Source organism: Microcaecilia unicolor, chromosome 3 (assembly GCF_901765095.1).
Source record: "Microcaecilia unicolor chromosome 3, aMicUni1.1, whole genome shotgun sequence".
In the NCBI taxonomy this organism is placed as follows: Eukaryota; Metazoa; Chordata; class Amphibia; order Gymnophiona; family Siphonopidae; genus Microcaecilia; species Microcaecilia unicolor.
Genome location: NC_044033.1, coordinates 446,127,905 through 446,151,172, shown reverse-complemented (window position 1 = coordinate 446,151,172; position 23,268 = coordinate 446,127,905). Strand labels below are relative to the sequence as shown.

At 45.8% G+C, this 23,268-nt stretch overlaps 1 protein-coding gene across 1 annotated transcript in view; it reads right to left on the bottom strand.

Moving 5' to 3' along the window:
* MYT1L (myelin transcription factor 1 like) overlaps positions 1-23,268 on the bottom strand; it is a 901,397-nt gene that overhangs the window by 24,083 nt on the left and 854,046 nt on the right. The window contains 1 exon segment of the mRNA XM_030198923.1: positions 1,886-1,989. Coding sequence (XP_030054783.1) covers positions 1,886-1,989 — 104 coding nt within the window.

The window sequence follows — 23,268 nt, the reverse complement described above, 5'->3', positions numbered from 1 at the left end:
TCACTTCTACATCCCAACCTCCAGTCTCTGGCTCTCATGTCCTGGATGTTGAGAGCCTAGAATTTGCTTCCTTGGGTCTTTCAGAGGGTGTCTCCCAAGTCTTGCTTTTTTCCAGGAAAGATTCCACTTAGATGTGATATGCTTCTAAATGGAGGAGGTTTACCATCTGGTGTGATAGCAAGGTCGTAGATCCTCTTTCTTGTCCTACACAGACCCTGCTTGAATACCTTCTACACTTTTCAGAGTCTGGTTTCCAGACCAACTCCGTAAGGTTTCAGCTTAGTGTGATTAGTGCTTATCATCATTGTGTAGAAGGTAAGCCTATTTCTGGACAGCCTTTAGTTGTTCGCTTCATGAGAGGTTTGCTTTTGTCAAACCCCCTGTCAAACCAGTGTCATGGGATCTCAACGTCGTTCTCACCCAGCTGATGAAAGCTCCTTTTGAGCCACTGAATTCCTGCCATCTGAAGTACTTGACCCAGAAGGTCGTTTTCTTGGTGTCTGTTACTTCAGCTCGTAGGGTTAGTGAGCTTCAGGCCCCAATGTTGGATGCTCCTTATACTAAATTTAATCACAACAGAGTAGTTCTCCACATGCACCCTAAGTTCCTACCGAAGGTGGTGTTGGAGTTCCATCTAAACCAGTCAATTGTCTTGCCAACATGTTTTCCCAGTCCTCATGCCCACTCTGGCAAAAGCAGCTTGCACACCTTGGACTGCAAGAGAGCATTGGCCTTTTACATGGAGCAGACAAAGCCCTTCAGACAGTCCGCCCAGTTGTTTGTTGCTTTCGATCCCAACAGGAGGGGAGTCGCCATCAGAAAACACACATTCTCCAATTGACTAGCAGATTGCATTTCTTTCGCTTATGGCCAAGCTGTGCTGACTCTGGAGGGCCATATCACGGCTCATAATGTCAGAGCCATGACTGCGTCAGTGGCTCACTTAAAAGTCAGCCTCCATTGAAGTGATTTGCAAAGCTTGCAACATGGTCTTCACACATTCACATCTCACTACTGCCTTGAGCAGGATACCCAACGCGACAGTCGGTTTGGGCAGTTGGTGCTGCAGAATCTTTTTGGGGGTTAGAATCCAACTCCACCCTCCTAGTTCTTTTTTGTTCTGTTCCAGGCTACTCTCTGAGCTAGTTGTATATAGTTTTAGGTTAATCTATGTTATGTCCTCGCCATTGCGAGGTCCAATTGACCAACCTTTCTTGTTTTGGGTGAGCCTGGATGACAGGGATACTGCACTTGTGAGTATAGAACAGCCTGCTTGTCCTTGGAGAAAGCGAAGATACTTACTTGTGGCAGGTATTCTCCAAGGACAGCAGGCTGATTATTCTCACATACCCACCCACCTCCCCTAGAGTTATCTCCTCTAACCCTCTCTCTCTCTTTTGCTCTTCACTGAACTGAGGGGCATGGCTGCGCGGTGGGTGGGAAGATACTCTGCACATGAGCGGTCCGGTGTGCGGCACACTCAAAAGGCGCCAGCAAACACTTTGCCATGCGAAATGCTGGTTCCTGGGCCAGCACAGATCACCGACCCATTTGTGAGAATAATCAGACTGCTGTCCTTGGAGAATACCTGCTACAGGTAAGTATCTTCACTTTATTGTGCTGCCATTAAAGACAAGGCTCAATTAAAATAAATACCATCCCAAAAGGTTGCGTAGGATGGTTGAATATGAAAAGATAGAATCTAACCTCTTTTAATTGTAAACTATTCTTTTTATTCACAGTATGCTGTTTTAAGTTAGTATTATTATTCTATCACAAATGTATCTTGGGAAAAACTCATAGGTTCTTTCCCATTGTAGTGGAGTGTATTGTGATATTTTTCACTAGCACACAAGCTACATTTATGGAATCATAAAACTGTTACCTGAGTTCTAAGTTTAATCATGTCAGCCTCCATCTGGGAATTAGATTCATTTAGTTCCTTGATTTCTTCATCTAACTGTTTAATTTCTTCATCATTTTCAATGCCTAATATGCCACAAAAATTAAGAATGCATTTTACAATGACATTTATAAATGAGAGACAAGCTACTGATTTCATATGCCTTATATAATTAGTAAACCTCAAACAACCCAACATCCCATCAGTTTATAAATTCTAAACACACAGAGCAGTTTTTCATTATTTAATCATAAATTGATAGAGAGTGTGACTGCAGGGCAGACTGAATAGACCGTTCAGGTCTTTATCTGCCATCACTTACTATGTTACTATATAATACTAACTTAAGTCAACATTTATGCGCCAAAATTTAGATACGACCACTGAAGCCATATCTATGGCAGGTGTAAATGCGTATCCCTAAATGTGGCAGCGTAACTGATGGGATGTTGGGTTGTTTGCAGTTTACTTATATGGATTACCCCATCCATATAAGATTGATTCATCGAATGAATGCCAATTGAAATTGCTATATAATTACTTAGCAAATACAATTTTATAAAAGGAGAAAATATAAAAATGTCAGCTTAAAATTCAGCCTTTCCATTTTTCTTTTTCATTTTTATATAGGCAGCGGAATGGGGTGGGTCACAAGGACCACAGCCACATCAATGATGTATACAACACAACATCATTAACTAGAGAGCTTTGGGATGTAGCTGGGAATTGATTGGTTTGGCCCATCCAACTAAAAAGATGTTCCGCTGCACTTGCCCTCTTATGAAAGGTAGAAGTGTTTCACTACATTCAGAACATCGAGGAAATACATTGGATACCTATTTACCCAATATTATAGCCACACTATACTCATGATTCTCTCTGTTAAGTTATAATTTGTTTTTTCCAAATTTTCATGTGGACATATTAGGGCTCATCATTTGTTTGCAATTTTTATAATATGTATTGATATTTACATAGTAGCAATAATAGGATACAGACATGTTATTCTGGTTTACATTCCTTTCCAATGAAGGTATAAGCTTCCAGGAAAACAAATATATTTATAATAGACTGAAGGGCTAATTTACTAAGTTGCAATTATTATTTAATATAGGAATTGCCACATGCTAACAGCTCAGACCTGAGCTAACAACACAGTACTTCAACAATTAGCAAGTGGTAATTCCTATGTCATATTGCCAGCATAGAAGAGAAAACAGAATGGGTGTGGGCTGTACCATATAGTTAATTCAGAGGTAATTACCATGTGTTAACTGTTAATATGGCAGGTAATGTGGAACAGTTAACACCATTTCAAGAAGCGCAGCTATCACAGTATGTGCCATGCAGTTAATATGTGGTAACAACATTTTTTGTTTAACTGCATGATGAAATACTAGGAATACCCTCAACAGGTAACATTCATTAATTTTGGCAATTTAAAAAAAGGGTGAAAACCCAAACACTCCCATAAAATACAACAGAAGAGCAAAAGGAGTGACCAAAAGGAATGTGTTCCAGGGGGATGTTGATGAAAACTTTGTTGACAAATACACGATCACAAGTTGAAGTACGTGACCTTTATAGACAAACCCAATCAGGAGCTGTGTTTTGGCTATCAAGCCTTCATCAGGAGTCCTATGGTGTGGTACGCAAAACATACCCTAAAATAGGATGGTGCTATAGTAAAATCACAAAATCTGAAAATACAAAATAAGTACACTAAGCAATGATTCTGCGTCTTAACAATCTGACAGCGTCTTCAATAATAATAATAAAAAGCTCATGTACTTCAACTTGGGATTGTGTATTCATTAATAAAGTTTTTATCAACATTCCTCCTGGAACATATTCCGTTTCATCCTTCCCAATCCTATTGCTCTTCTTTTTAATTTTGGCAGTTATCACATAGTAATTACAAAACTTTAGTGAAGCTTAGTAAATGAAGCCCTGAATATATCGCTGTCATACGTAGCTCTATAAAATGAATCACCTATACTTATACTTTATTCCCATTATGAAAATTTGTATAATAATCAGTTGAATACTCAAATGTGACCAGCTTTCCAATATACCATAGTGCAGCTTACTTGTGATAAAAATGTTACTATAGTCATAATAGCTTTATTTCATCAAATTCAAAACTTAGAAACCTGGTTTTGTGCATTTTGCATTTGGATGTTTTTTGTTTGTTTAGTTTTGAAAATAGACCACAAAGATAAATTCACAGAGCACAAAACCATCTAGCATGCGACAATTTAAAAAAAAAGAAGGTAGACATTTTGATGTTTCAAAAATGTCTATATTTGATATTCATATTCTGGATGTTTTGAGAAGTGCTGAGAGAAAAGGACATTTCTCTGGTAAGTGAACATCATTTTGCTCTGGGCTTTGGGAACTTAAAAGATTGGGGTTTAAGGAGGAATTGTAGGTTATTGATAGGCAGAATAAAAATATACAAAGCAAACTTTATCAGCTAGTCTCCACATAGACTCAAGCAGGCATAGCAGAGCCTAGTTTAGCTGAGAGAGACAGAGAGATTCATAGATGAAACCTACCGGGATGTTGTAGAGAAGTCCCACCTCCAGCACTTTGACAGAGGAAACAGTGCATGATTCAGATCTCTCATGAATAATCAGTGTGGATATCCTGAAAACCTTACTGCCTGGGATGCCCCCAGAACAAAATTTGGGGATCATTGACTTTGGAAATATCTTGTGTATTTTCAGGATGTATGAACTGTGGCATACACCCATTACCTGGGGGAGGGGGCTGAAAAGGGAGACTGCAGTGATGCATACGCACCCATACTATAGCACCTAATTGCAGATCTCAAATACATTACACTTTTATCAGGTGCTGTAATGGTGGAGCAAAGTCCTACTGCTGGCCGCTATACTGTAGCATACATTCCCTGACACCCTGATGTTGTATTGTTGGCATAGCGTAATGGTTTGGTATTTGCCTGGGAACCTGGGGAAGACAGATTCAATTCCCACTTCAACTCTCTGTGAAACTGGGTATGTAACATCAATCTCTATTGGCCTGGTTTCAGACTAAGCACATATCAGTAATGAGAATCCACTGTAAATGTAACCACAGAGGGCTAGTTGGACATATCCTATACCCAGCAGCTAGTCTCCCTTCTCCGGGGATGTTCTATCTCTATTATAAACACAGCTGTTGTCATCATTGCATGTCATATCATAGCCACGTAATGGTCATAATGGAGCGGGAACAGACGCGCATGGGCGGGAAGATGGCTGCGCATGTGCAGTGCGTCCGTCCCGCGCTTTGCTGGCTGTCGCAAAGCTCTTTAGATTTTACTAGAAAAAATCTCCGTTCCTGGGGCCGCCGTGGTCGCCGACCCACATGTGAGAACAAGCAGCCTGCTTGTCCTCGGAGAATTGCTCTATAGGTCCTGAGAGTTTTGTATTCTCGGTATGCCTCAGTGGCGTAGCCACAGGTGGGCCTGGGTGGGCCGGGGCCCACCCACTTGGGGCTCAGGCCCACCCAACAGCAGCACACATTTAGTGGTAGCCAGTGGGGATCCCAAGCTCCGCAAGCTGAAGATCTCTTCCTGATGGTGCTGAAAACATTGCTCTCCACTTCAGAAGTCTGAGCTTCCTAAGCTGCCGATACTGTCAACTGCGAATGCTCAGTTTTCAGCGCATGCCTGCTGCAGGCTGCCAAGGTAGAGAGCAGTGTTTTCCTGCCAGCTGAGATATTTTTTTTAAGTTGGTGGGGGAGGGGGGGTGAACATTTGTGTCCACCCACTTCTTGTCTAGGCCCACCCAAAATCTGCTGTCTGGCTACGCCCCTGGTATGCCTAGTACTGGATTTTGGAGGGGGGTGTTAAAAAATGACCAGCACCGGCTGTCAACTACCCTAGGTACGCCACTGCTCCCCTGGAAACCTGTCTGGACCCGAAGCCGAGTGACAAGCCAGGGATTTTATTACAGTTTGAAGTTCCTGGACAGTTATAGGGGCATTAAGATCTTGCAATTCCTGCAAGGTTATTTTCGGGAGACCCACTCGCTCCATGTACTTATGTAATGAGGCCTGGGAAGTATATGGGGCTGTCTCATAGAGTTTAGCAAAATGTTGAAAAAATACTTGTGCTTTTTCCTCACTTTTGTTTCGGACACACCCATGACCATCTACAATAGCAGTTATAGCTCTTCGGGCCCCCCATGACTTAACTAAACGGTCTAACAGAGCATCTGTCTCCAAAATGCTGCAAATTGTATTTGTGATAGAGTAGGGAATGTGTGGCATGTTCATGCAATAGGGAGTTAAGCATTATCTGTGTATATGTAACTGCTGTCTAGTTTTAGCATTTGGCATATGAATACATTTCTTTTTATCTTTCCACAGTTTCAGCTCCAAGTTCAATATAGCCTTAGAGAGCCTCTGATTTTGGGTATGTACGAATGCTATTATATCTCCTCTCAGTACTGCTTTGGCTGTCATCCAAAATAACGTAGGGCTTTCTAGGTGTTGCTCGTTAAATTTCACAAAGTCCTCATATTTTTGTTGATGATACTTAAGAAAATCTGTGTTGTGATATAGGTAAGTTGGACATCACCATCCTGCTCCCTTTTGATAATATTCTGGGGCCTCCAAATCTATCCAGGCTATGGAATGATCTGAGATTTTAACTGTGCTGGATAAACAAGCATGAATTGTTGTTGCGCATCTGCCAAGGCTTTCCTTCGAAAAGTAACTCATTTCACTTTTGTTTAAAGCCCCGTAGGATTTCCATTTTATGAATAAAGTTATGCACTTTAAGAATTATCACTCGCGAGCGGGCTCCTTGGCTTTGCTTACGGCCAAGTCTGCTAGCTAGTGTTTTAACAACTTTGAGTAGTTTTTTGTCAACTGCAAATTTAATCACCTCATTTGTTGTTCCGATTTCCATATTATTTATAAATATTTTGAGGCATATTTTCAAAGCACTTACCCTTCCAAACTTCCATAGAAACCTATGGAACTTTGTAAGGCTAAGTGCTTTGAAAATACGCCTCTTTGTGTTTCAACAATTTTTATTGATGACTTGTAAATAGACGACATACAAAAAGTCAGATATCTCGTATACAACTATTAAAATAAAATAGCCTAAGTACAGAGCATCCAAGTGAATACCATCATCAACTTTTTGTTGTGGTATCGCGTGTAAAATTTACGTGCAGATACCACATCTATTTACATGTGTTATTTTCATTAAATCCAATCAGCACCAAAAATTGCTTAATTATCGGCACTAATTGGCTTATTATTCAATGATATATATATATATATATATATATATATATATATATATATATATATATAGCGAATGCTACATACCTGTAGAAGGTATTCTCCGAGGACAGCAGGCTGATTGTTCTCACTGATGGGTGACGTCCACGGCAGCCCCTCCAATCGGAAACTTAACTAGCAAAGGCCTTTGCTAGTCCTCGCGCGCCCATGCGTACCGCGCATGCGCGGCCGTCTTCCCGCCCGAACCGGCTCGTGTTCGTCAGTCCCATATGTAGCAAGACAAGGGAAGACACAACTCCAAAGGGGAGGCGAGCGGGTTTGTGAGAACAATCAGCCTGCTGTCCTCGGAGAATACCTTCTATAGGTATTTAGCATTCGCTTTCTCCGAGGACAAGCAGGCTGCTTGTTCTCACTGATGGGGTATCCCTAGCCCCCATGCTCACTCAAAACAACAAACATGGTCAATTGGACCTCGCAACGGCGAGGACATAACTGAGATTGACCTAACAATTTATCCAACTAACTGAGAGTGTAGCCTGGAACAGAATAAACATTGGCCTAGGGGGGTGGAGTTGGATCCTAAACCCCGAACAGATTCTGAAGCACTGACTGCCCGAACCGACTGTCACATCGGGTATCCTGCTGCAGGCAGTAATGAGATGTGAATGTGTGGACAGATGACCACGTCGCAGCTTTGCAAATTTCTTCAATGGAGGCTGACTTCAAGTGGGCTACCGACGCAGCCATGGCTCTAACATTATGAGCCGTGACATGACCCTCAAGAGCCAGCCCCGCCTGGGCGTAAGTGAAGGAAATGCAATCTGCTAGCCAATTGGATATGGTGCGTTTCCCTACAGCCACTCCCCTCCTATTGGGATCAAAAGAAACAAACAATTGGGCGGACTGTCTGTGGGGCTGTGTCCGCTCCAGATAGAAGGCCAATGCTCTCTTGCAGTCCAATGTGTGCAGCTGACGTTCAGCAGGGCAGGAATGAGGACGGGGAAAGAATGTTGGCAAGACAATTGACTGGTTCAGATGGAACTCCGACACGACCTTTGGCAAGAACTTAGGGTGAGTGCGGAGGACTACTCTGTTATGATGAAATTTGGTATAAGGGGCCTGGGCTACCAGGGCCTGAAGCTCACTGACTCTACGAGCTGAAGTAACTGCCACCAAGAAAATGACCTTCCAGGTCAAGTACTTCAGATGGCAGGAATTCAGTGGCTCAAAAGGAGGTTTCATCAGCTGGGTGAGAACGACATTGAGATCCCATGACACTGTAGGAGGTTTGACAGGGGGCTTTGACAAAAGCAAACCTCTCATGAAGCGAACAACTAAAGGCTGTCCTGAGATTGGCTTACCTTCCACACGGTAATGGTATGCACTGATTGCACTAAGGTGAACCCTTACAGAGTTGGTCTTGAGACCAGACTCAGACAAGTGCAGAAGGTATTCAAGCAGGGTCTGTGTAGGACAAGAGCGAGGATCTAGGGCCTTGCTGTCACACCAGATGGCAAACCTCCTCCATAGAAAGAAGTAACTCCTCTTAGTGGAATCTTTCCTGGAAGCAAGCAAGATACGGGAGACACCCTCTGACAGACCCAAAGAGGCAAAGTCTACGCTCTCAACATCCAGGCCATGAGAGCCAGAGACCGGAGGCTGGGATGCAGAAGCGCCCCTTCGTCCTGTGTGATGAGGGTCGGAAAACACTCCAATCTCCACGGTTCTTCGGAGGACAACTCCAGAAGAAGAGGGAACCAGATCTGACGCGGCCAAAACGGAGCAATCAGAATCATGGTGCCTCGGTCTTGCTTGAGTTTCAACAAAGTCTTCCCCACCAGAGCTATGGGAGGATAAGCATACAGCAGGCCTTCCCCCCAGTGCAGGAGGAAGGCATCCGATGCCAGTCTGCCATGGGCCTGAAGTCTGGAACAGAATTGAGGGACCTTGTGGTTGGCCTGAGATGCAAAGAGATCCACCAAGGGGGTGCCCCACACCTGGAAGATCTGCCGCACTACTCTGGAATTGAGCGACCACTCGTGAGGTTGCATAATCCTGCTCAACCTGTCGGCCAGACTGTTGTTTACGCCTGCCAGATATGTGGCTTGGAGCAACATGCTGTAACGGCGAGCCCACAGCCACATGCTGACGGCTTCCGGACACAGGGGGCGAGATCCGGTGCCCCCCTGCTTGTTGATGTAATACATGGCAACCTGGTTGTCTGTCTGAATTTGGATAATTTGGTGGGACAACCGATCTCTGAAAGCCTTCAGAGCGTTCCAGACCGCTCGTAACTCCAGGAGATTGATCTGCAGATCGCGTTCCTGGAGGGACCAGCTTCCCTGGGTGTGAAGCCCATCGACATGAGCTCCCCACCCCAGGAGAGATGCATCCGTAGTCAGCACTTTTTGTGGCTGAGGAATTTGGAAAGGACGTCCCAGAGTCAAATTGGACCAAATCGTCCACCAATACAGGGATTTGAGAAAACTCGTGGACAGGTGGATCACGTCTTCTAGATCCCCAGCAGCCTGAAACCACTGGGAGGCTAGGGTCCATTGAGCAGATCGCATGTGAAGGCGGGCCATGGGAGTCACATGAACTGTGGAGGCTATGTGGCCCAACAATCTCAACATCTGCCTAGCTGTGATCTGCTGGGACGCTCGCACCCGAGAGACGAGGGACAACAAGTTGTTGGCTCTCGTCTCTGGGAGATAGGCACGAGCCGTCCGAGAATCCAGCAGAGCTCCTATGAATTCGAGTCTCTGTACTGGGAGAAGATGGGACTTTGGATAATTTATCACAAACCCCAGTAGCTCCAGGAGGCGAATAGTCCTCTGCATGGACTGTAGAGCTCCTGCCTCGGATGTGTTCTTCACCAGCCAATCGTCGAGATAGGGGAACACGTGCACTCCCAGCCTGCGAAGCGCCACTGCTACTACAGCTAGGCACTTGGTGAATACTCTGGGCGCAGAGGCGAGCCCAAAGGGTAGCACACAGTACTGGAAGTGACGTGTGCCCAACTGAAATCGCAGATACTGCCTGTGAGCTGGCAGTATCGGGATGTGCGTGTAGGCGTCCTTCAAGTCCAGAGAGCATAGCCAGTCGTTTTCCTGAATCATGGGAAGAAGGGTGCCCAGGGAAAGCATCCTGAACTTTTCCTTGACCAGATATTTGTTCAGGGCCCTTAGGTCTAGGATGGGACACATCCCCCCTGTTTTCTTTTCCACAAGGAAGTACCTGGAATAGAATCCCAGCCCTTCTTGCCCGGATGGCACGGGCTCGACCGCATTGGCACTGAGAAGGGCGGAGAGTTCCTCTGCAAGTACCTGCTTGTGCTGGAAGCTGTAGGATTGAGCTCCCGGTGGGCAATTTGGAGGTTTGGAGGCCAAATTGAGGGTGTATCCGTACCGGACTATTTGAAGAACCTAACGGTCGGAGGTTATTAGAGGCCACCTTTGGTGAAAAGCTTTCAACCTCCCCCCGACCGGGAGATCGCCTGGCACTGACACGTTGATGTCGGCTATGCTCTGCTGGAGCCAGTCAAAAGCTCACCCCCTGCTTTTGCTGGGGAGCCGTGGTGCCTTGCTGAGGCGCATGCTGCTGATGAGAGCGAGCGCACTGGGGCTTAGCCTGGGCCGCAGGCTGTCGAGAAGGAGTATTGTACCTACGCTTACCAGAAGAGTAGGGAACAGTCTTCCTTCCCCCATAAAAACATCTACCTGAGGAGGTAGATGCTGAAGGCTGCCGGCGGGAGAACTTGTCGAAAGCGGTATCCCGCTGGTGGAGCTGTTCTACCACCTGTTCGACTTTCTCTCCAAAAATGTTGTCCGCTCGGCAAGGTGAGTCCGCAATCCGCTGCTGGATCCTATTCTCCAGGTTGGAGGCACGCAGCCATGAGAGTGTGCGCATCACCACACCTTGAGCAGCGGCCCTGGATGCAACATCAAAGGTATCATATACCCCTCTGGCCAGGAATTTTCTGCACGCCTTCAGCTGCCTGACCACCTCCTGAAATGGCTTGGCTTGCTCAGGAGGGAGCTTGTCCACCAAGCCCGCCAACTGCCGCACATTGTTCCGCATATGGATGCTCGTGTAGAGCTGGTAAGACTGGATTTTGGCCACGAGCATAGAAGAATGGTAGGCCTTCCTCCCAAAGGAGTCTAAGGTTCTAGAGTCCTTGCCCGGGGGCACCGAAGCATGCTCCCTAGAACTCTTAGCCTTCTTTAGGGCCAGATCCACCACACCAGAGTCGTGAGGCAACTGAGTGCGCATCAGCTCTGGGTCCCCATGGATCCGGTACTGGGACTCGATCTTCTTGGGAATGTGGGGATTACTTAGAGGCTTGGTCCAGTTCGCCAGCAATGTCTTTTTTAGGACATGATGCATGGGTACTGTGGACGCTTCCTTAGGTGGAGAAGGATAGTCCAAGAGCTCAAACATTTCAGCCCTGGGCTCATCCTCCACAACCACCGGGAAGGGGATGGCCGAAGACATCTCCCGGACAAAGGCCGCAAAAGACAGACTCTCGGGAGGAGAAAGCTGCCTTTCAGGGGAGGGATTGGGATCAGAAGGAAGGCCATCAGACTCCTCGTCAGAGAAATATCTGATGTCCTCCTCCTCCTCCCACGAGGCCTCACCATCGGTATCAGACACAAGTTCATGAACCTGTGTCTGAAGCCGTGCCCTGCTCGACTCTGTGGAAACACGGCCACGGCGGGAGCGTCGAGAGGTAGACTCCCTCGCCAGCACCGGCGAAGCTCCCTCCGCCGACGTCGTCGGGGAGCCTTCCTGGGAGGCGGCCGCAGTCGGTACCGCAAGCGGCACCGATGTCGGAGACCTCACCCCGGGCAAGGGGCCAGCCGGCGCCTCACTCGACGGTACCGGTGGCGCAAGTACCCCCGGTACCGGAGGGGAAGGGCGCAACAGCTCTCCCAGGATCTCTGGGAGAACGGCCCGGAGACTCTCATGCAGAGCGGCTGTGGAGAAAGACATGGAAGCCGATGAAGGCGTCGAGGTCAGAGTCTGTTCCGGGCGTGGAGGCTGTTCCGGGCTGTCCAAGGTGGAGCGCATCGACACCTCCTGAACAGAGGGTGAGCGGTCCTCCCGGTGCCGATGCCTACTGGGTGCCGACTCCCTCGGCGACCCAGAGCTCTCGGTACCGATGCGGGAAGGAGACCGGTGTCGATGCTTCTTTGATTTTTTCAAACGAAGCATGTCACTGGAGCTTCCCGGTACCGACGAGGAGGACGTAGAATCCAGCCGTCGCTTCCTCGGGGCCGAGGCCGAAGAAGGTCGGTCTCGGGGGGGCTGTACCGCAGGAGCCCTCAGGGTAGGGGGAGACCCACCCGAAGGCTCACCGCCACCAGCAGGGGAATGGACAGCCCTCACCTGCACTCCAGTCGAAGCACCACCGTCCGACGACATCAGCAACAGTGGAGGTCCCGGTACCACCGACGCCGATGCAGCCTTTCGATGTCTCGGTACCGACGATGCAGAGGGTCAATACCTCGATGCAGTCGATGCCGAGGTCGAAGGTCTTGATGCTGCCGACGTCGATGCACTCGATGACTCCGGTGCTGTTGTCGACGAAGAGCCCGAGAACAGGACGTTCCACTGGGCCAATCTCGCTACCTGAGTCCTCTTCTGTAAAAGGGCGCAAAGACTACAGGCCTGCGGGCGGTGCCCAGCCCCCAGACACTGAAGACACGACGCGTGCCTATCAGTGAGCGAGATTACCCGGGCGCACTGGGTGCACTTCTTGAAGCCGCTGGGAGACTTCGATGACATGGGCGGAAAAATCACGCCGGCAAAATCAAAATTCGTAATGGCGACTAAGGGCACCAAAAATAGGGAGAGAAAAAACCCGTACCAAGGCCTCAAAAAAGGCCTACCCCGAAAGCAAAAGGAAACTTACGTCGGGGAAAACAAACTGGACACACGGGAAGGGACAAGACCGAAAGGTCTCTCTCTCTTTTTTTTTTTTTAACAAAATCGCGAAGACGCGTGAGGGTCAACTTTGAGGGGCGCGAAACGGCGCAAAACACGACCGTCCCGAGCGCGGACAAAAGAAGACTGACGAACACGAGCCGGTTCGGGTGGGAAGACGGCCGCGCATGCGCGGTGCGCATGGGCGCGCGAGGACTAGCAAAGGCCTTTGCTAGTTAAGTTTCCGATTGGAGGGGCTGCCATGGACGTTACCCATCAGTGAGAACAAGCAGCCTGCTTGTCCTCGGAGAAATATATATATATATATAAAACTTTTTATTAACAGCAAACCGTGGTACAAAAGATTGCATTGTCATATCAATATTAGATGTGAATAACCACAATAGCAAATACGTTGCATATCAAGATACCAAACATTGTCTTATTCCCCAATATACTCCCCCCCAATCTGTTCAGCTTACTTCCAACTCAAACCTAATTATATCCCCCATCCCACCCCCTCTATCTCCATAAGACTCACTTTTTATCCTTTGTAACAAAAAGGAATTAACAACATATTAACCCTGACTCAACCGTATCTCCCATGGTACTGCCTGAATTACCCTCCCCCCACTCCTTTCCCTTCCCCCGACCCTCCCCCCTATAGCATTGACTCTCACAACCCAAAAGCTGAGAATGCCTCTTTCACTTTCACCTTTGGGACCTCTTCCCTTAAACCACTTGTTTCCAGAGTTTAACCCAATACATTCAAGACCTGACTCCTTGAGCGTGGAGAAATTCAATTCAAGTAGGCCCCCCATATCCTTATAAATCTTTGCCTTCTCTTCGGTGTGTACCTTGCATCCCGCAATTCCCATAACATAAGTTCATGAAGTTTATTTCTCCAGTACCAATAGGAGGGTGCCTTATCTGAGACCCAGTGATTGAGAATACATTTTTTGCCCACTATACAGGATTTACTTAAAAATGATTTTTCTTCCCGAGACCCCTGTTCCCACACTACAGGCGAGCTAAACATCACCCACTCAAAGGAAAAATTCACCTGAGATCACAGGACCCAAGTCACAAACCGGGAGAGAGACGTCCAGAACACCTGAATATCCCCGCATTGCCACATGCCATGAAAGAGAGATGCGTTCCCCTTTGCACATTTTAGTCACACGTCTTTCTCCACTAATCCTGCAAGCCATGCTTGCTTGGCGGAAAAATAGGTTCTATGTATGGATCTAAAGGGGCATTCCTGCAACTCCGCACTATGAACCACCTGTGAATGTCCTTTCAAAGCTGCCAGGAGTCTCCCCTCGGTTATTCTCCCTCCCGATTCCTGGTTCCACCGCTCTAAAACCTCTTTAACTTCCCATTTGGGTCTATACCCCCCAAAGCTTTATGGAACCATGAAACCGAGACTTGCCCAGCTGCATCCCCCGCTAAGAACTCTCTTATTTGTGCCCCAAACTCCAATGAAAGACTTTCCGTAGGAAGCCCGTGGATGTAATGAGTCAACTGGCAATAAGCAAACCTCGACATCGGCCCTCCAGCGCATCTTCCCGCAAAGTCTGAATACGGGAGTATGCTACCATCCTCCTGTAAAAAGTTCTCTAAGAGTGTGACTCCAGATTGCTCTAGATCTCTAAATATTTTATTGTCTCTTCCGGGCTGAAAATCTGCGTTACCCGTCACTGGCAGAAATATACTGCTCTCTGGATTTTGCCCCCAAAATCTCAATATGTCGCGCCATAGAAACCTCAGAGGGTTTAAAAGAATACTATCTTTTATCTGTGCTGGGATGGAGCTCGATTTGGCATGTAGTAAATAATTAAGGTGCCAGGGGCCAAAATAAGCTCTTTCCAAGGCCATATCTGTATATGTTGTTGTGCCTAACACCCAGTCTCGTAGGTGGTGCAGCAAGCAAGCCTGGTTGTATTCCCGCATCTCAGGCATACCCAACCCCCCCTTCCACCTGGGTCCCACAAACATATCTCCATTTCATTTTTGGCTTCTTACCTGCCCAACAGAACTGGGTTACCAACCCCTGAAGCTTCCTCAAATCTTTTTTCAGCAGGCAGATTGGAATAGACTGCAATACATATAGCCATTTCGGAAACACTATCATACGGTACAAATGCACCCGGCCCATAAAGGACAATGGCAGAGGCATCCAGGAGGCCAACTGCTCCTTAGTGTCTCTCAACAACCATGTAACATTCCCCTCATATAGATGTGCTGGGTTCAATGACAGCTGCATACCTAAGTACTTAAAGGCCCCAGTCACCCAACGCAATGGGAACTGATCCCAATCCTCCCTTTTAACATCTGGGCTCGCCATCGCTTCTGACTTTACAAAGTTCAACTTAAGGCCAGCAAAGTCACCATATTCCCTTATGCTTTCCATAAGATACCCCAAGGATCTCTTCGGATCTTGTATTAGCACCAGCAGGTCGTCTGCAAACGCTGCCGTCTTAAACTCCCTATTCCGAATTTGCACTATTATATCTACATTATCGCTGATCTCCCTTAGCAAAGGGTCCAGTGTCAAAACGAACAGGAGTGGGGATAGGGGACATCCCTGCCTAGTTCCTCTACCAATAGAAAACCACTCAGAGAACCCACCATTAACGCTAACCCGCGCCCTAGGATTGTTAAAAAAGGCTTTAATCGCCTGTACAAAAAACCCTGTTATACCATAAGCCCCCAATGTTGCAAATAAAAAACCCCAGTCCACTCTGTCATAAGCCTTTTCGGCATCGAAGCTGATTAACATTGCTGACCTACCCTCCCTTTTCACTGTTTCTAATGCCACCAATATTGTCCTCATATTCTTCGCTATCTTTCTCCCCTTTACAAATCCCACTTGAGACTCCTCCACTAAAGAGGGAAGAAATCTTGCAAGCCGGTTTGCCAGAATTTTTGCCAGGAATTTCGTTTCAGAGTTTAGCAATGAGATGGGGTGATATGATTCTGTTTGCTGCGCCCTCTTACCCTGTTTCAACAGGACCAAAATATGGGCTTGATTCAGATGGGCCGGCAGACAACCCCGCTGAACGGCGTTGTTAAAGACCTCCGCCAACACTGTGCTGATGTCTGCTTGTAACAGCTTATAAAATTCATTGCTCAGACCATCAGGCCCGGGCGTTTTCCCCAGGGAACTCTGTTTAATCACCCAGGCCACTTCATCTACCGAGATGTTTGCATTCAGCACCCGTAGTTCCTCAGAGGACACCTGAGGCAAATCTACACTTGAACGATACACTTCACTAGGAGTAACGATCTCTTTCTGCGGAGTGTATAACTTTTTGAAGAAGTCTTAAAATATTTTGGAGATTCCACTATCTGTGTGGGTTTCTACTCCTTGTGCATCTACCAAGGTCAAAACTTTACGGGACCCCACCTTCCTATTTATTAGCCATGCCAGAAATCTCCCTCCCCTGTTAGCGAACTTATATAGCTGGTACTTATAGTATACTCTAGAAGACTGTGTTTGTTGATGCAGCAGCTCATTAAGAGCCTGCTGCATCTCTAGGAGTTGGGCCCGAATGCTCTGAAGGTAGTCACGACTATATTGTCTCCTCAACAATGTCACTCTTTTCTCCAGCCTGAGCAGCTCCAAACGCCTCGCCTTTCTCTTAAAGCTGGCATATGCTTTTGCTGTTTCCTCAAAAAACTCTGGATCGTCCCTATGACTCTCGTTATGACTTTTGTATGTTTTCCAACCGTTGGAAAGTGCTCTCGATAGAGCCAGGTTGGAAAGTGCCACCAATAATCCCCCCAGGTCCCCTCCCCCCCCATTTCAGCCTCATCCCTACCCAAGCATGGTCTGATACCACTATTGGGCCTATTTTAGTAGATTCCACCTGCACAAACAGCTCCCTAGATATGAATAGGTAATCAATGTGAGACAGGGTGGCATGGGCCCTCGAGAGATGCGTATAGTCCCTGTCCAGTGGGTTAAGAGTTCTCCATACATCCACAACATCCAGGGCCTCCTCCAATTCTGCAATGCCACTCCTGGTCCTAGACAGCTTCCTCCCCGTCGGCCTGGATCTATCCAGGGCCGGGTCCGCTACCTCATTCAAATCACCTCCCAATATTATAGGAATCTCTCCCAGGCCCTGTAGCCTTCGAAGAACCTGCAAAACGAACTGCTTCTCATACGTATTTGGGGCATATATATTACATAGAATCACTGGTTGTCTTCCCAACACCACAGACGCTAAGACATATCTCCCTTTAGGGTCCCTTACTACTTTCTTTACCTCCACATGTATACCTTTTCGAACCAGAATTATCACTCCTCCTTTCCCACTCACTGCTGGGGTCTCAAAGATCTCCCCCACCCACCAGCGTTTTAATTTTGCATGTTCTGCTTGTGTTAAGTGAGTCTCCTGCAAAAATGCTATTGAGGCTTTCTGATCATTAAGGACTTAAGTATTTTCTGCCTCTTAATTGGTGAATGTATTCCCCCCACGTTCCAAGTTACTATTTGCAATACTGTAATATCTCCCGAATTCGGCCTTTGATTCTGTCCTGCAGCATACCTCCATTCACACCCAGGGAATGTCCCAGCCACCGCCCACCAGGCCCACCTATTAGTACAAACAACTCTTGTGTCCCACCTCTTTGATCATTCAAAATCCCACAACATTCACACATTCCCAACTCACAAACTCTCAGTCCCTCTCCCCCCTCCAAACCCCCCCTCCTACCCCACCTTCCCTCCCCTCCCCCCTCCTTCTCCACCGTACATTACCCTTCTCATGCCACTTGGCAGTGAACCCCCACGTGCAGGGTATGATACACCCAAACATTGTGTAGAGGGATCAAACATTGTGTAGAGGGATCAGACCCTCTCTCTGTCCCTCCAAGCAATTATTCTCAGTCGGTGCTGTCTGCCTCCTATCTTGGCAATCCAGTTCTTGTTTTAACAGCACCGCAAGTTTCTTGAAAAATGACGCTAGTTCCTTAAGGTGCTCTCCGACAAATGCTTGGGCCCTCTCTTGTGTAGTCTCCGCGTCAAGAAATCTGCTAAGTCTTCTCTACTCCCAAAAGATCACTGAAGACATCAAAAGTCCACCACTTTACTCATTATTGGCTGATCTTGATCATTTACCCACATAGGCCCTGGCCTACTGAGCTTTTTTTTTAAAAAAAGGCTTGTCCATTGTTGATCACCTTCAAGCACGCAGGGTACAGCAGGCTAAATTTGTACTTCATTGAAAAATAATTTGGAGCACAGTGGCACAAATTCTTTCCTTGCTGCTGAGACCTTGGTCGAATAGTCTTGAAAACATAAGATTTTAGCGCCCTGATATTCCAAAGCTTTCCCCGCTCTCAGTGACTGCAAGAATTCCAACTTTTGGGCGTAATTTAAGACCTTTAAGATAACCACTCTAGGCCTCTCTGTGTTCTCCCTTTTGGGTCCCATCCGATGTGCCTGCTCTATTTTCAACCCCTCTGCTAGGCTCGTATTTGGCATTTGTCCTGCAAACCATTGTTCCAGGAATTTACAAAGGTATTTTTCCGGTAGGATTTCAGGGATCCCCACCAACCTGAGGTTATTTCTCCTAGAGCGGTTCTCTAGGTCCTCCACCTTGGCTTCTAATTCCAGTAGTTGGGCATCCATTTTGGGCTGTTCCTCCGCCACCTTCCGAATATCGTCCTCTGCCTTCCCTAGCCTTTGCTGGGCCTCGTGAAGGTCTGTCGCCAAAGCCATTTGCCTCTGTTAGATGCCATCTAGTTTATCCAATATGAGCTGCAACTTTTTCCCCACTGCCTGCTCTACTGCTGCTTTGACTTCTTCCGTGATTTCTGCAGCCCACAGTGAGCTAGGTGTGGGGGAGGATGGCGTTCATTTGTCCGCCATCTTGGCCTCTCCGACCCGCACTTTGTCTTTTATCTCTTTTCTGGCAGATGTCGATGCCATCAACCACCATACAGGTCACTCCGAATGAGCCTTCGGCGTAAGTTTGATTTCACTTCCTTTTATTCGCCGTATTGAGCTGGAGGGAAGATATTAACGAGTGTAGGCGTTTCGAGTGTATCGGAGCAGCTACTTCATGTGACCTCACTACTCCATTCCCCAACCAGAAGTTCATTTATAAATATTTTAAATAGCACTGGTCCCAGTACAGATCTCTACAGCACTACACTTTTCACCCTTCTCCATTGAGAGAAATGACCATTTAACCCTACCCTCTGTTTTCTATCCAATAAACAATTCCTAATCCATACCAGAACCTTGCCTCCTAACCCATGACTCTTCAATTTTCTCAGGAGTCTCTCTTGATGACCTTTATCAAAAGCTTTCTGAAAATCTGCATAGACTACATCAATCGACTCACCTTTATCCACATGTTTATTCACGCCTTCAAAGAAATGAAGCAGATTGGTGTGGCTGAACCCATGCTGACTCTGTCCCATTAAACCATGTTTGTCTACATGTTCTGTCATTTTATTTTTTATAATAGTTTCCACTATTTTGCCTGGCTCCGACGTCAGGTTTACCAGTCTGTAATTTCCCGGATCACCCCTAGAACCCTTTTTAAAGATTGGCGTCACATTGGCCACCCTCTCATCTTCAGGTACTACAGATGATTTTAATGACAGGTTACATATTACTAATAGCAGATCAGCATGCATGCTATCCGGTCCAGTTGATTTGTTACTCTCTAATTTGTTAATTTGGCTCAGTACATAAGTACATAGTACATAAGTATTGCCATACTGGGAAAGACCAAAGGTCCATCGAGCCCAGCATCCTGCTTCCAACAGTGGCCAATCCAGGTTCACTGAGATTTCTTTAATTCCTTCGCATCATCACCCTTGAAAACCATTTCTTGTACAGGCAGATCTCTAAATCTTCTTTTATACAGACAGAAGCAACAAATTCATTCAGTTTCTTATGCTATGGCCTTGGCCTCCCTGAGTGCCCCTGTTGCTTCTTCATGATCTAACGGTCCCATTGAGTCCTTCACAGGCTTTCTACTTGTGATGTACCTGAAAAAGTTGTTACTGTGAGTTTTAGCCTACGGCAAGTTTCTCTTCATATCAGTGGCGTAGCCAGACCTGACATTTTGGATGGGCCTAGAGTTAATATGGGTGGGCACTATGTATATAGGTATGAGCCGTGTTTCCTGGGATAGTCTAAATAATGCCTTAGCGTGCACTTGATGACAACATTATCTGCCCAACAGATGTCCTACATCAACATAAACCAGATACATACTTTATGGAACACAGAAAATTTTAAATAAAGGAATATATTGAAATTTAATTGAAACTTGAAACTCTCCTTTCATTGGTGCATATGGAATCATATCTTCACTTCATCTCTTTTGTACAAATAGATTATTGCATTTTGAACATGTTTCAGGGACAAGTGGTTTTCATAAGTCAAAATAATAAAAACATTTTCTTTCATGCAGATCTCTCATTTGTTTAAACATAACAACATGGGCTATAAGCCCCTAATGCAGTCCATTGGTTTTCTTATATTTTGTCCTTGTGATGACTTATACTGTGCTAAAACTGGAAATGCAGTGAGACAGAGTTGTTCCTCCTTGGTTAATTTTAGGCAAGAAGCTAAGAAATTATTTACTCTGGTCTTACAACAAGGACATCCCATCAAGCTATCATCATTTGGAAAACATAAGTGTCATTCAGCTCCAACTGTTTTACTGCTGCTTTCCCTTAGCCATCATTATTCCTGGGACTCATCTATATATAAACACAGAGCTTGGAGACAAAGATTAACCCCCCCCCCCCCCCCCAAAAAAAAAAAAAAAAAAAAAAAAAAATATATATATATATATATATATATGCCTTTCACAACCAAACAGACTTTACAGAACTGGAAAATGTTGGCACACACCCAGACTGATCCTTGACTTCTGTATGATGGTAGCTCTGCCCCATCACCCACTATTTCTCTCTTAAATAGCAGCAATAAACATAGTAAATGCACCTTTATAATATACCACCGCACCCCACAAAACAAAAGGAGCAAGTTCCCACAAACCATCCCCTTCACTTGACCCAGACACAGGAAAAAAAATAAAAAGATTTCAAATACTCCCATGTATCAACCCAATTCATATCCCTTAGTGCGTGTCTTGGCACATAAAAATGTTATAAATAAATAGATTGATAGAAACTCTGAATGTCGAGCACCTGATTCTCATAATGTCTACTTTAGTGGCCCTTCACCAGGAGGAAAGTATCTCCACACGAATACATCACGTGCTAGGATGTCCCCACAAGCAGCCTCTCCAAATGACACAATAAATCACAACTCTACCCACAAAAAAAGTTATCCCGTTATTAAACCTCTGTGTACATCCGCATACTGCTGAACAAGCCGGCTTACTGAAAAACACAAGCGAGATAAAAAAAAAATGCCACCAGCACCAACAATAAAGAACGACAACGTGGATGCAGCAGCCCACAGGCCCATTTGCCCTGCTCCGAATGCACCAGGATTATGGCTGTGCGAGGGAGGGAAAACATAGACCAACCTCTGAGTCCGTGGTCTCAACCCTTTGACGCCATGCTGTCTCCCGCTCTCAATTCAACCTCTTGGGTCCTGGGGGCTCACTGGAGAGACGACGAAATGAAATCTGGCCATACCAGATCGACGCATGCACTGCAGGGCAGACCACGTAAGTGAGGATAGGCTAGAGGAGCTGCAGCAGGCAGCCATAGAGAACAGAAGCAGAGCGAAGTAAACCACCATAGTGCGCTGCGGAGCGGAGCCGAACCTCCTCCCCCCCCCCATCCGATGCTTGACTCTTGAATAGTAGGAACAAGCAGGACAGTAGGAGGTGCTTCACTAATGCGATTGGACTACTGCCTGTAGCTGTGCAGGATTGCTGGCAGCTGATTGGTCATCAATGAAACTGGGTGGGCCTGGGCCCACCCGTAGCTACGCCCCTGCTTCATATTCTCTCTTAGCCTTCTTTATCAGTACTTTGCATCTGACTTGCCAGTGCTTATGATGCTGCTTATTTTCTACATTTGAATACTTTTTCCATTCTTTGAAGGACAATCTTTTAGCTGTAATTGCCTCTTTTACTGCACCTTTTACCCATGCTGGCTGTCGTTTTCTCTTCTTTCTACCTTTGTAAATGTGTTGAATGCCCTTTCGAAAATTAAATGCAGCTACAGTAGATTTCCTTTACGGGTTCATCCCAGATAGTAGCTCAAACTTGATAATGTTCTGATCACTGTTTTCCAGAGGACCTAACACTGCCCCCTCTCGCACTATGCCCTGCATGCCACCAAGGACCAGATCCAAAATTGCTCCCCCTCTCGTCGTTTCCTGAGTCAGTTGTTCCAAGAAGCAGTCGTTTATTACATCTAGAAATTTTATCTCCCTGGCACTTCCTCATGTAAAATTTATCCAGTCAATGTCGGGATAATTGAAATCACCCATTATTATAGCGTTGCCCAATTTGCCAGCTTTCCTAATCTCTTTAAACATTTTTCATCCATCTGTTCGTTCTGTCCCAGCGGACGGCAGTACAGCCCTACGAGAATACTCCTTCCCTTCTCACTTGGAATTTTCTATCCTTAATGATTCCACGCCACTATCTGTTTCATGTGGAATGTTTATTTTATTTGACTCAATTCCCTCTTTAATATAAAACCTGCAAATTGCTCTGCTGAAGGCATTCCAGTACTATCTTCCAAGACATTGTTTATATTTGTTAGGGTATCTAAGAAACAATAAAGATTGTTAACATTAAGACATTTAGCTCCAGTATTATTCAAGAAATAGTCTACTTTAGTTTGTCTTACTGCAGCTTTATAAATACACACTGACTTACGCCATTTCTGTCTGTGTATATCTAAACCACCCTTATGCCACAATGTTTCTAACCTGCTATAATTGTTCAGTAAACCAAATGGATTTTCTTTTACCAGAGGCTCTTTTTACCTGAATTGGCTCAACAGTATCTAAAACGTCACCTGAAATCTTATTCCAATAAACTATAAAATTATTGTCAACCTTACTCTGATTTATCAACTTGTCTAAGATAATATTCCAAAAAGTTGCTTTGCCTATTTTACCTCTTGAGGTATATTGTTTTATCATATCTGATCTAACAAAATTTATAGCCTCTTTACTTTTTAAAACAAATTGTGATTTATAATGATCTGAC